At 39.2% G+C, this 14,117-nt stretch overlaps 1 protein-coding gene across 9 annotated transcripts in view; it reads right to left on the reverse strand.

The window, feature by feature from the left end:
• Window positions 1–977: 977 nt before the first annotated feature.
• Window positions 978–14,117, reverse strand: part of NEDD4 (NEDD4 E3 ubiquitin protein ligase) — a 165,080-nt gene continuing 151,940 nt past the window's right edge. For 8 of the 9 annotated variants that reach the window (XM_009429174.5, XM_063794974.1, XM_024349217.3 and 5 more), the window contains 8 exons: window positions 12,531–12,626; window positions 12,129–12,202; window positions 11,811–11,871; window positions 8,275–8,334; window positions 8,086–8,193; window positions 7,057–7,153; window positions 4,571–4,643; window positions 978–4,056 (listed from right to left, as the gene is read on the reverse strand). In XM_009429174.5, the coding sequence (XP_009427449.3) occupies window positions 3,954–4,056; window positions 4,571–4,643; window positions 7,057–7,153; window positions 8,086–8,193; window positions 8,275–8,334; window positions 11,811–11,871; window positions 12,129–12,202; window positions 12,531–12,626 (672 nt within the window). In that variant the 3' untranslated portion in view covers window positions 978–3,953. Of the gene's footprint in view, window positions 4,057–4,570; window positions 4,644–7,056; window positions 7,154–8,085; window positions 8,194–8,274; window positions 8,335–11,810; window positions 11,872–12,128; window positions 12,203–12,530; window positions 12,627–14,117 lie in introns of those variants that run through there. The other variant, XM_016928271.4, reaches the window with a different exon arrangement.

Consider the following 14,117-nt stretch of genomic DNA (forward strand, 5'->3'; position numbering starts at 1 on the left):
TGAGTGAGGTATGATGGAAGGTGGAATTGAGACCTTAGGCTGAGGATGGACTGCATTCCATGCGAACCTCCATGCTAACGGGTTTGTGCTTCATGCTTTTGGCTCTGGGGAGCTCTCAGGTTTTTTGGCGGTACAGTAACCTGATCAAATCTGTGTGGTAAAAAGGAAACACTGATTGTGATGGAGGGACTGCATATGATGCATTGCAGGGGAAGAGATGAGTGGAACAGAAAGAGGAGGCTAGTGTGGTGATAGGCTTTAACTTTCAAGGAAAAAGACAAAAATCTACTAAGTCTCTTTTTTCATAGTGAGGTCCTGACATTCTAATACCTTAGTTTAATATCATTTGTAAAATAAATGTCTGCCGTGATGGACAGCAAAGCAAGGACTTCTTGTACAGGTGGGGCATGCTGTGGGCTAGCTGCTGCCCGAGTTGGCTAGAACAGGAAAGGTGGAAGCAGAGGGCCATGGCCTAGGTCCCCAAAATTAAAAGCTATGGCCTGGATTATGGCAGAAACGGGGCTGGAACAGCACCTTCCCAGGCTGGCTTGAGTGGGTGGGAGTGGATTCCCTTCTAACTGGGAAACTAATTCTCATGCCTGAGAGGAAGGAGGAAAAGACACTTCGTTCTGAATTAACACTCCGAACTCTTTTTCTCATAGAAATGATGTTGTAAATAGTGGTTGGCTACAAGAATGGCTTCTTTGATGAGCAGCAAGGTGCCTGAAATCCAGTCCATTTTTAGCTATTATTTTTATCTTCTGGCTATTTCACTAACAACCAGACTTATGCAATACGACCTTTTTGTAAAGTGGAAATTAATTATCTGTGGTTGAGAGTTTATAATCATGTTAGTTCATCAGGTAATAAGTTTAGGATTGCATTGAAAATTTAACGTGTTGCTGTGAGGAACTAGACCAGAAGACATCACCCAGCATACTGACTTGGAAACACTCCTATTTTATAATGAACCACAGTTTTGTTTTGTTTTTTAAAATCAGAATAGAACTTTATTTGTGGATTCAAGATTTTAAAAAATGATTTTACACTTTAAAGTGTGCAATAAATTTTGATACATCAATCTTGATATATATATTTACTGTCAGAAGATTTTAAAAAGTCAAATAGTTTATAATCAAAATGAATCGTGTTTAACTTGATACTTATATGGAATAACTTCAGCATTATAAATAAAAACCCAGAACAAACACCATTTAAATTTGAGTTCTGATGAAATGCATTTGTAATACAATTTTGTTAAAAATTTTTACTAAGAGATTGTAGGCTAAAGTTATATGCTTATAATTTCTAGAAACATATGATGTCCTTGCTTTATGAAAATGATCCTACTGACTGTCCCGCAGTAGAATGCATTTGAGACACTTTTCTATCTGGGATAAGGGGCTGTGTTGCTTGATACATGTTTCTTCCAGACCACGAGCCCCTAGTGGGAGATGAAGGGGATGAAGGTCTGCAGCTGGGGACTGGTGGCAGTGAGTCTGGTCTCATTTAACATCATGTTCTATGAGTCACAGAATCATCCAAATGAGTATCAGCCAGATACAAAGAAAGCTTTGTATTTTCTCATGCTTAGATAGTTCACAAACATAATATTTAAATAATTGTGGCAAAATCCTGTTTTAACAAAAATAATTTTCACATTCCATTCTACATAATGAGGACATTTCCAAAATGCATTGGCCCACATTACTATTACTTTGCTGATATGAAGAAAATGAATTATGATGGTAAGATCCATATACAGATATACACGTGTATCCATATTATTTATATATTTAATATCAGAAATGTTCCTACTTCCTTGTCTCTTAGAAGTCACTTTACTTTTAAATGATTCTTTGGGAGTGTGGTCAATTTGCACACCTGACTTGACACAATCTGACGCTCAGCACAAAGCACCTTCTGATTGTATAACACTTTACAAAGTACTTTTTGCTTTCTTATCTGTCTGGAACTTCTGACAATCTGGCATGACAATGAGGGTGGGCATGATTATTCTCATTTGACAGATGAAGAAATATGAATCCAGAGAGGTTAAGTAAGCTGCTTCAGTTCACATGGCTGGTGAGATATCAAACCAGGACTATACCTGGTGCTCATCCTTGACTGCTGGTTGACAATGGTGAAGACAAAACGCAGGGTACATAAATCTGTGAATTGCTTCCCCTAAACCATGCTGATGCTGTGGTGTTTGGAAAGTAGAAAGTGGTTTTGCTACTGTCACAGTTCAGATTTCTATCAGGTGCTAATGAGTACTCATCATGTTATACCCCAACAAACTTAAACCAAGAACCAGAGGTACTTTTTACAGTTCTCACAGGGTGTGTATATATATATATTTAAGAAGATTCATAACATATATTTACAATTATTCCTAAATCACCAAGATACCATACTGAGACATAGGTTTAATCTTTTTAAGAGCATTTTCTATATAATCATTGCAATATAAGGATGAAACAATATAAGTATGAAATATAAATACAGTCTTGGCACACTTTATCTTTGCAGGTGTGCTGGAACCTAGAACACTTTCCCTTTTGCCTTATTCTGCTTACGCCTACTTTTGATTGTTTTACAAATTCATCGACACATTTGCAAGTTCCTTGAGGATCAGGACTCAGCTTCTCTGAAGCTGACAACTCTTACCCCAGAGCATAGCACAGCGCTAGGCACGCAGCATTCAATAAACGTTTGATGAATACATGTACATGGTCTTTATGTACTTCAGTTTGGTTAAAGGAAGATTTGAACTGTAGCATTTTGCCTACAGAATTCTGGATTTGTAATTAAAAATAATGTCTTCATAGTAAACAGTATTTTAAAAGGCATAAGAAATAGTAATAAATTTAATACAAATTATGCATTATAACAACTCTTTGGTTATTTTAAACAAATTATTTGGTTTTTTTACTAGAGTGATACTAAAAATATAAAAATGCGACTACAGAAATTAGCTTAATCTGTAAACATGATAAACCCTGTAAACATACATCTACTACATAATTGTACAAGTGTAAAGAATATCTAGTAAAGGCAAGTGCTATACACTTCATTTAGTTCTTCAAGGCATATTTAGAAATACTGCTTTGTGGATCTTTAATGTTTGAAGAAGGAATTCTTCTAACTACACTAAAATATGAAAAAGTGATGACTATACCAATGGTCAATAGGATATGCAGGCAAGAGAAAGGCTTTAATACTTTTTACCCATTGCAAATATGAATTTGCTTCATATGTCTTATGAACCATCTGTTTAGTAAAAATTGCATATTAACAAAAGCCAAATACTTTGAAAGTGAAGAAGTAAACAGTTTTTCTGTGAGTTAGTTGGCTAGAAATATAGGTAACACACTTTCCAAAGTTTTTTCCCAAAAATCTAGGCAGTAAGGTGCATAAGGCAGGTCTACAAAATAATAAATAGCTGCGAGTAGCACTAAATATATTGTAGTTTACTCAATAGTAAAGTATTTCTTTTTCCAAATTTCAGTTTTCCATCTCAAAATGCATCAAACTTTTCACACATGACACGTATCACAAATATTTCACAGTTATCATCTCAGTAGTTTAAGAAAAAACTGCCTGGCAGATACTATACAAGAGGTAAATGTTAAGGACAAAATTCACTATTTAAGTCATACAGGACTTATATCCTATTGTGTGAACTCTAAAGCCAGGTGTGGTGGTGCCTGGCTTTAGGCAGGCACCTAACTCTAAAGACAGAATGAAACAACTGTGTAAATGCAACACATTATTTAAAAGTGATTGAAAATAAGTTGTCATACTATTTCTTCAAAAGCTTTTTATATGATTTTCTTCAAGATCTGGGAAGACTCAGTGGCCACATTTTAGTAGTTCCCCGGAAAATTTTAAGTCAAGATTTTGGTTATAAAACTATGGCAGTAAAAACACTATAGATTGTTATTTGTAATCTAATCAACTCCATCAAAGCCCTGAGTGTTTTCAATTGCCATCTGAAGTTTATCCCATAATTCTTCAAATGATTCATAAGGTGGCAAGTCCAGGCGATTAAAACTGAAAGAACAGAGAGGAAGTGGTTATGAAAGACACTGACAAAGCAAGTACCACCACAGCAAACAGAGCAATGCTGCTATTCATGATGAGTATGTTCCAACAACACCAAAATATGTCTTTTCACCAGGGGTAGAAGTAAGACGTAGGACTGGGTTCTGGGCATGGATACTCTGCACAACTCCTTGTGGAGTGCTGCCCCCACCACATCTTCCACATGTCTGAGTTCTCTGCCACTTCAACCTCCAAAATGGAATGTTCTAGCCCGTCTTGGGACAGCCCATCACTCATCACTCAGTTTAGATGGGTCTCTCTGATCTTCAGCTACCTGGACTTCAAGCTTGGGCCAACTTGGTAACAAAACACCTGTTCGTTGGGTGTCACCAACTCCTTCTTACCCATAATCCATACCTGCCACCGACATAACACAGAGGAGACTAGCCCTGCTGTGGCTAGACTAACAGAGGAACCTCACTCTCTGAGGCTTTGTTCTATCAAGGTCCAAACAACTGCTTACCAGGTGTGAGCTCTTGGCAGCTTTTCAGGAGTACCCCACTGTTCAACTGTAAATGACTGTGGTCCATTTGAACCTATAAGGAAGAATTTATTTGGTTTCATTTACTCTCTACAAGGATCTCCAGGCATATCAAAACTTTTTCTAGTGTAGAACCTACACACACACAGGGAACTAATCTGGTTTATTTATTTATATTTTAGAGATGGGGTATCCCTCTGTCACCCAGACTGGAGTGCAGTGGTACGATTCGAGCTCACTGTAGCCTCAAGCTCCTGGGCTCAAGTGATCCTCTTGCTTTAGTCTCCTGAGTAGCCAGGACTACAGGTGTGCACCACCACGCCTGGCTAACTGTTAAAAAAATTCATTTTGTAGAGATGGGGGTCTCACTATGTTGCCCAGGCTGGTCTTGAACTCCTGGCCACAAGCCATTCACTCTGTCACCCAGGCTGAAGTACAATGGCATGATCTCGGCTCAATGCAACCTCTGCCTCCTGGGTTCAAACAATTCTCGTGCCTCAGCCCTCCCAAGAAGCTGAGATTCCAGGAGTGTGCCACCATACCCAGCTAATTTTTGTATTTTTAGGAGAGATGGGGTTTCACCATGTTGGCCAGGCTGGTCTCAAACCCCTGACTTCAGGTGATCTGCCTGCCTCAGTCTCCCAAAGTGTTGAGATTACAGGCGTGAGCTACCGCACCCAGCCAACTTAACATACTTTTTATTGGCTATCTAATATTGTAATTTTAACATTTTGAAATAACTTCTTCCTATAAATACATAAGAATTTGACTTTGTATTCTAAGAATTTGACTTTGTATTCTAACACAAACAACTCTGGCTCTATGTGTGGGATATTTGCCCCAAATTTCAAACAGTGCATGAAATCAGTGGATGGCTATAGGGCTGGGTTACATAGAAGAGAGAAGAGAGGCCAGAGATGGAAAGGGGCATTTGTTTGCCCTGCCTTCATTTTTCGCTACTAACTTGTTAAGGTAGAGAAGATGGAGGAAGGGGAGTCAGGTGAAACCATGAAAAAGAAAGAGGCTATCAAGTCCAATTAGGCAAAGAATGACTGAATTGCTTACTGGCAAAGCTAATCACTTTGAGTGGTTACTCTAGGTAGAGAGGTAGCAGCTGCTTGATCAGTTCTGCAAACTCATATTAATGAGGCTTGGCAAGCTGACCAGATTTGCCATGGAGAAGAAAGGTTTAGCTATCCCATCAGATGGTCAGCTTCTATTTGCACAAAAAATTCAGCTTAGCAATTTCCTAGGCAGCAGTCCCGACTTGTAGTCCCCAGGACAATCCTAATCTTACTCATTGTTCTGAGTAGGCCTCCCACTTTAGGTACATCCTTTCTAAAAGATTTATTCTTGGATTCTTGGTTTCCTTAAAAGCAAGTAAATATCATTCCAATAAACAGAATATGAATCAATATGAGAAAAGTTGCTGTAATCTACATCAGAAATGGCACTTTTAAACAAAACACACTTCCAGTTTTATACACCAACTGGAAAATAATTTGATAGAATACATAGAATCTTACTTTACCGAAAACTGCATTAACTATTCTGAAAATCAAGAGATATGTAGTCTTCCCAGTCCTGCTGCCTCCCCCAAGAAATGAAAAATAGTAGCCTAATGAGATTCTCCACCCCTATCTTGAAAAAAAAAAAAAAAGATTTCATGATCAAATAAGTTTGGGAAACAATGCTTTTGTTTTCTTCTAACAGTAAAGGTTCTACAGAAGTCCTGAAGAAATCCATTTAACTTTGTTTAGTCCAGCATTTCCTTAAAGGTATTCAACCATGACTCTGTTTTTATTTTTTTAAAAATACACTTAGTAATATTCTGTGAAACTTCAAATGCTATCCTGAACTATCACATTAGAAGTAATGCTTTTTCTTTTTTTTGAGACAGGGTCTCAGTCTGTCGCCCAGGCTGAACTACAGTGGTGTGATCTTGGCTCACTGCAACGTCCGCCTCCTGGGTTCAAGCAATTCTCCTGCCTCAGCCTCCCAAGTAGCTGGGACTACAGGTGTGCACCACCAAGCCCAGCTAATATTTGTATTTTTGGGTAGAGACGGGGTTTCACTGTGTTGGCTAGGCTCATCTTGAACTCCTGACCTCAAGTGATCTGCCTGCCTCGGCCTCCTGAAGTGCAGGATTACAGGTGGGAGCCACCCCTCCCGGCCAAGGTAATGCTTTTTCTGTAACTGATGCATACTGGGCATAGAATTTGAAGTTAAAGAACGGAAAGTGACTCAAGTCATTTGATGTTTCCAGTTTTCCCCTTTATTATCTGATTAGAAGGTGTAAATATATTTTAGCCTACTCCAGTGTCCCTAATGGTATCACTTTCAAAATCTTAATTCTTTTTAAAATTAAGCTAAGTGTTAGTAAATGATGGAAGCTTGAGGATTCGTCAGCCATGAAAAAGACAATAGGCATTATTCCATTTTTTTAATGATCTATGGAAAATCCTTACCGTATAGTTCAGCAAATCCATTCATAGGCACCCGAGATGTGCCAGTGACAAACTGAAGTAATCTTATTCTTTTTTCTGAATCCATCATTAAAACAGCCTGAATAAGATAAAAACATCATTTAGGGAACAGCACTGGGAAAGAGGTAAACAAATTATCCTGAAACATAAGCTATCGGAATTTAGAATATTAATAATCCCTTACTAGTTGTGGATGTTTCTTTCAGTTAAATTTTTGTTTATAGATGGTTTATAAAGTTCTTGAAAACTTTATTTCTAAGGCTACATGTCAACTTTTTAAAATGGGATTATAACCTAGTGAAGTAACAAAATTTCTCTTGAGATGTGACTCATGACTTTTAAAAATTATATGCTGGGTGCAGTGGCTCATGCCTATAATCCCAGCACTCTGGGAGGCTGAGGTGGGTGGATCACTTGAGGTCAGGAGTTTGAGACCAGCCTGGCCAACAAGGTGAAACCCCGTCTCTACTAAAAATACAAAAAAAATAACTAGGCATGGTGGTGCATGCTTGTAATCCCAGCTACTCGGGAAGCTGAGGCAAGAGAATTGCTTGAACATGGGAGGTGGAGGTGGCAGTGAGCCGAGATGGCACCATTGCACTCCAGCCTGGGAGACAGAGCGAGACTCCATCTCAAAAAACACATTATATTAATATGATTGAATGGCATACATATTTCTCTATGAGAAATTTTAAAAGAGCCACCCAGGAGTCCCTAGGAATACCCTGCAGGTTATTACAAGTTCTTTCAGTCCCTACTTTAGTAGAAAACTAAGTGCCTGTCTCAGCCTGTCATTCCACTTACTACCTTCTGAACATTTTACTTACCTAGTAATAGTTACATACCCAGAAGGTGCATGTATACAGTATAAAATCAAAGATAATTTTTTCTGGTCTGTATATTTTTCTGTATCAGTTAAATGTAATCCACCAGTATAGTTAATCAAGAGTTGACTTAAATATGATTCAATCTATCAAAAAGTAAGTTATGAAAATAGAAGTTTCAAATTACCTTCCAAAACCACTGTATAACCTGATGATTTGCACTGTAGCCATTTTTATACTTTGTATGTTCCCTCCAGTCATTCACATCAACATCTCCCAGTCCACACATAAGAAGCTACATAAGAAATGTCAAATTATAAACAAGGAAAATAATGGGTTCAAAATTTCTGTTTCAACATAAAATGTTATGTCTTACCTCTAGTTCATTTTCATCAAAAATTTTGATGAGATCCTGTGGTATTAGTTCAAAGAATCCCTAGAAAAAAGATGTATTTAAAAACTTGATGGGCAGGGCCAATGGCCTTTCCTATGCCTCAGCTTCTGGATGCTACTGGAGGAATCCCACATCCACACAAGTTTCTACCACTACACAATCACGGGCTCTTCACTGAGATCTCAATATTGGCCAGAAAATGTACATGTGCACAGTCTGTTCTCTCTCATTTATTCCTCAAAGTGGCTACTTTTAAAACTTCCTGTGGCCAGACACAGTGGCTCATTCCTGTAATCCCAGCACTTTGGGAGGCCGGGTGGGCAGACTGCTTGAGCCAAGGAATTTGAGACTAGCCTGGGAAACATGGTGAAACACCGTCTCTACAAAAAAATACAAAAATTAGCCAGGCATGGTGGTGTGAACCTGTGGTCCCAGCTACTGGGGAGGCTGAGGTATTCCAGCCTCGGCAAAAAGTGAGATCCTGTCTCAAAACAACAAGAACAACAACAAAAAACAAATTTCCCATCCTTCTCAAGCCTCCACATCACCCCTTCTTTACAGTAGGTAAGTGTAAGTTCTATTTGAGGGAAAAGAGGCAATTATGCACAATGGAACTCCCTCAAGCTTCTCCATCCCTGCGTCCCAACCATCACCAACACCCATCATGGCCTCCTTCCCACCGCAGTGCAGCCTCTTCTTTCAGGCTAGGCCTGCACCTGTGCTTCACCTGCTCCTCAGGGAGGTCATCTCACTAGATCTCTTTCTCTTTATTGGCTCACTCTGTACGCATTTAAATTTGCTCAACCCATACCTACCTTTAAAACAAAGCAAAACAAACAAACAAACAAACAAAAACTAATGACTCTCTTTTTCCCTTCACAGCCAAGTTCTTGACAGTATTATGCACTTACCAAATCCATTCACTCACCTCCCATCTAACCCCTCAACCCACTGCAATTGGACTTCTACACTACAGCTTCCTTGAAATTGTTCTGGAAAAAGTCAAAGATGGCTTTGCAGCTATATCTAATAAACATATTTAATTCCTTATCATATTTGACTTATTTGCAGTATAATATGATTAAAACCATCTTTGCTATTGAAACTCTGTCTACTCTTGATACCTTTTTGTCTGCCTCTGTTAATTTCCTTATTTCCTTTGCAGTCTCCTGTTCTGTTTTTTTTTTTTTTTTTTCCCGTGCCCTAAACTGTCCATTCATAAACCATCCATTCAAAACAACAGTTAAGATGCTGGTGTTCCCAGGTCTCTCTCCACATGTGAGGCCATCCACTTTCACAGCCCTTTCACATTTTCCATTGTATCGAGTTCACAGCTTCACTACACTTAGGCAGATGATCCCCAAATCCATACATCTCTATCCTTTAAGTCTCCCTTTCTGATTGCCATTCAAATGCACATGCAGCTCTGAACACCACCACTATCTTCATTCCCTTACCAATCCTATCTCAACTCCCTCACCATTCCCTTAATTCCTCACCATTTCTCACCAAGATTACTGTAGCACTTTCCCAACTCTGCTCGGAAGTCTCTGCTGCTAGTCTGGCTCTCCTCTAACTTGCTCTACATAGCACTTCCAGAATGATCTAAAACATAAATTGAATCTTGGTGTCTTATTGGTTAATAGCCTTTAATGCTACCTTCCTTCTCCCTCATTGAAATTCAGAGAAAACTCTGAACTCTACCACTTCACACACAGGCCCTGTATAAGCTGGTCTGTTACCTCCGCAGGCTGATTGTTTCCCTCTTGCATTCTCTCACCCAGCATACTCAACTGCCTGTGGGTACAGCCTACCTTATTGCCAGACTTCACACACGCTGCTCCTGCTGCTTAGAACTGCATTTCCCTCTTCTCCATGGTTGGCCAATCCCTCTAGTCCTTTGTCCCTTCCTTTGCCCCTCCCTGGTTTGTACTTCTCTTCTGTGCTCACCTAGCACTTTATGCTTGCCTCTGTTCATTTCACTCTTTACATCATACATCCCTTAATAACAGGACCTATGTCTTTTGGCCTGGTACAGCACCATACACATAGTACTCAATACTGAATTTATGAAAAAGTATGTGACACACACACACACACACACACACACACACACTTTAGAGACAAAGTTTCACTCTGTAGCCCAGACTGGAGTGCAGTAGTGCCATCATAGCTCATAGCTGACTGTAGCCTCGACTTCCCAGGCTCAAGTGATCCTCCAGCCTCAGCCTCCCAAGTAGCTGTGACCATAAGCACATGCCATGACACCAGGCTAATTTTTTTTTTGAGACGGAGTCTCGCTCTGTTGCCCAGGATGGAATCTTGGCTCACTGCAACCTCTGCCTCTCAGGTTCAAGCAATTCCCCTGCCTCAGCCTCCCGAGTAGCTGGGACTGCACGTGCACGCCACCACGTCCGGCTAATTTTTTTGTATTTTTAGTAGAGACGGGGTTTCACCACATTAGCCAGACTAGTCTCAAACTCCTGAACTCAGGCAATCTGCCCACCTCGGACTCCCAAAGTGCTGGGATCAAAGGCATGAGCCACCGCGCCCAAATTTTTAATTTTTTATAGAGATAAGGTCTCCCTATGTTGTCCACGTTGGTCTCGAACTCCTGGGCTCAAGCAATCCTCCCGCCTCAGCCTCCTCAAGTGTTGGGATTTTAGGCGTCAGCCACCATGCCCAGCCAGATACATATTTAACAGAAGATTGTAAGTTAGCTTAAGAAATGAGTGCTCTGACAATCTGTCTACCAATTGGAAAAATTTAAGTAACTTTTTAATTTATATTCTGAATAAAATATAGCCACAAAGAAAGGCAGCTATATGTCTTCACATGTAAATATCCCCAATAAATATCTGATAAAAGAAGAAAGTAGGCCGAGGACGGTGGCTCACACTGGTAACCCCAGCACTTTGGGAGGCCAAGGTGGATGGATCACTTGAGGTCTGGAGTTTGAGACCAGCCCGACCAACATGGTGAAACCATGTCTCTACTAAAAATACAAAAATTAGCCAGGCGTGGTGGCGGGCACCTGTAATACCAGCTACTCGGGAGGCTGAGGCAGGAGAATTGCTTGAACTTGGGAGGTGCAGGTTGCAGTGAGCCGAGATCACGCGACTGCATTCCAGCCTGGGTGACAAAGTGACTCACTCCGCGCTCAAAAAAAAAAAAAGAAGAAGAAAGTAAGTCACAAAACAAAATGTGTAAGGTGATCCTATTTAGAAAAACAAACAATATGTTATACTATCCCTAAAGCACTCTTGTTCTTTTGCTGTCCTAAAGTGAAGAGAATGGAATAGGGAAAAGGCTTGGGGGAAAGGGGACCTGTCCATGTTTATTGTCTAGACTTCTTGAATGACTGAATGGAATATTTAGTTAATATAAAAATATAATTTAGAATGATTTCACAAAACAAGCCATATACTTATTTTTCTCAGATGTGACGAGGCCTAATATTTGAAACTTATAGGTTATACTGTGACATTATGGAAGAGCAAATAAAAGAAAATGAATACCTCTTTAAAAGCAGCCATTTGCTTCTGGATTCGGTTTACAAATCGCCATTGTATTACAAGACTAAAAAGAAACAACATTTCATTTTCATGTGAACCAAGACAAAATTCTGAGGCACAATTATTCTAGTTAGAAACAAAAACTAAAGGCTAGCTGAGCCCAAGGTAAAAGCTGAATATGAGTGCTTGCTACTGCATTGTGATAGAGAAAAAGAACACTGAGATCCTGGACAAGGGGACAGAGAAAGATGGTAAGAAGAGTCTTTTTGGAATAAAGTACAAAATTATATCCAATAAAATACTTACTAATAAAATACTTACTAAATATATTCCTTTTTGTTCTTATTGGTGACAACTATTTCTGATCCACCATTTTTCAGCTCATGTTGGTGTGTCTAAAATTAAACACAATAACTTGATATGTTATTTTAGCAAGAAAAATTTAAAAAGTATACATATTGTAGTTATACGAGAAACTTGGTGTTTTAAATTAAGTCCAGTCAAAAGTTAAAAGCTAAGAAAACTTAAAATACTAGTTTTACTAAAATAAATATGGAACGAGTCAAATGTTAAAGAAAGTACAAATTCTTGCTCAGAGACAGCTTTTGTTACTGGGAAATGAATGTAAAAACAGAGCCTAGGAATGTATTAAGTGTACGTATTAACATCTAAACATTTGTTTCACAATTTATGTGCCATTTTAACTGATCAAAATTCACAAACCTGTCCAAAAAGTTCTTCATCTATGATAAACCTGAGGTCCAATTCTGTTGGGTCATTTTCAAGAATCCATCTTAGGGAATTGTAATATTCACTATCCTAGATGGGAAAAATTACATATTTAAAATTTGTATCTATAACACATCTGAAATTGCAAAAAACAGTATGTAGAGGGTCTGAATAATTGGGTAAAAGATGAGAGGCGAGATGGACATCCTTTACTTACACACATATATAAACAAAAATGTATGTGTGTATGTGTGTGTATTACAAAAAGAGATGGATGACAGGTAAGGGCAAGAGTAAAAATGCATCAATCAATCAATCAATCAATTGGTGCCTACTTAAAAGTTTAGAATCTATGTTTATGTGGAAGCAGTGGAGGTACAGATTTTATCATCCAGTTAAAGGAATGAATACAGAAGTTTTCAGATAAAACCTAACTTCTCTGGATATCCAGGAGCACTTACCACATTCCTCATATGCCTATGTGACTTCGTGTTAAATGTTTTATTTTTATTTTTTAATTTAATTTTTTTTTTTTTGAGACAGGGTCTCGCTCTGTCCCTTAGGTTGGAGTGCAGTGGGGCGATTGTGGCTCACTGCAGCCTCGACCTCCTTGGCTCAAGTGATCCTCCTACCTCAGCCTCCCAAGTAGCTGGGACTACAGGCGCGCACCACCACGCCTGGCTAATTTTTGTATTTTTTGTAGAGACAGAGTATCACCATGTTGGCCAGGCTGGTCTCAAACTCCTGACCTCAAGTGATCCACCTGCCTCAGCTTCCCAAAGTGCTGGGATTACAGTTGCACACCCCCGTGTCTGGCACTAACTGTGAAATGTTTAAGTAGCTATGAAGAGGCCATTGTTTATACCCAGCCCGAGTTAAAGAAAAATCTCTTAATAAATATAGAGGCTCAATGAACCAACTCAAGTAACTGTGCAATCTTATGATTTATAAAGAATCACACTGTTTGTGCTGTTAATATGTAATAAGAAAAGAATAAAAAATGAACTTGGTACTAAGGAAGATGTCCTGGAATTCATGTGTACACACATTGTATGAGGCTATTCAGCAGCACAGGAAACAACACGGCTACAGTCCGGGGTTTAATCCTTGGGCTTCTGTTTTTTTCTAGGAGCCTAACCGTAACGCTTTGCCTTTCGACTGCCATTTAAAAAATATACACCATTTGGCCAGGTGCGGTGGCTCATGCCTGTAATCCCAGCACTTTGGGACGCTGAGGCAGGCGGATAACGAGGTCAAAAGACTGAGACCATCCTGGTGAACACGGTGAAACCCCGTCTCTACTAAAAATACAAAAATTAGCTGAGTGTGGTGGTGCACGCCTGTAGTCCCAGCTACACAGGAGGCTGAGGCAGAGAATTGCTTGAACTTGGAAAGCGGAGGTTGCAGTGAGCCAAGATCACGCCACTGCATCCAGCTTGGCAACAGAGTGACACTCTGTCTCAAAAAAAAAAAAAATATATATATATATATATATGTGTATATATAAAACATTCATCATAAAAGATCATAATGCAAATACTGATTCAAAAGACAAATAACTTGGTATAACCTATTGAAGTA

This window comes from Pan troglodytes, chromosome 16 (assembly GCF_028858775.2).
Source record: "Pan troglodytes isolate AG18354 chromosome 16, NHGRI_mPanTro3-v2.0_pri, whole genome shotgun sequence".
In the NCBI taxonomy this organism is placed as follows: Eukaryota; Metazoa; Chordata; class Mammalia; order Primates; family Hominidae; genus Pan; species Pan troglodytes.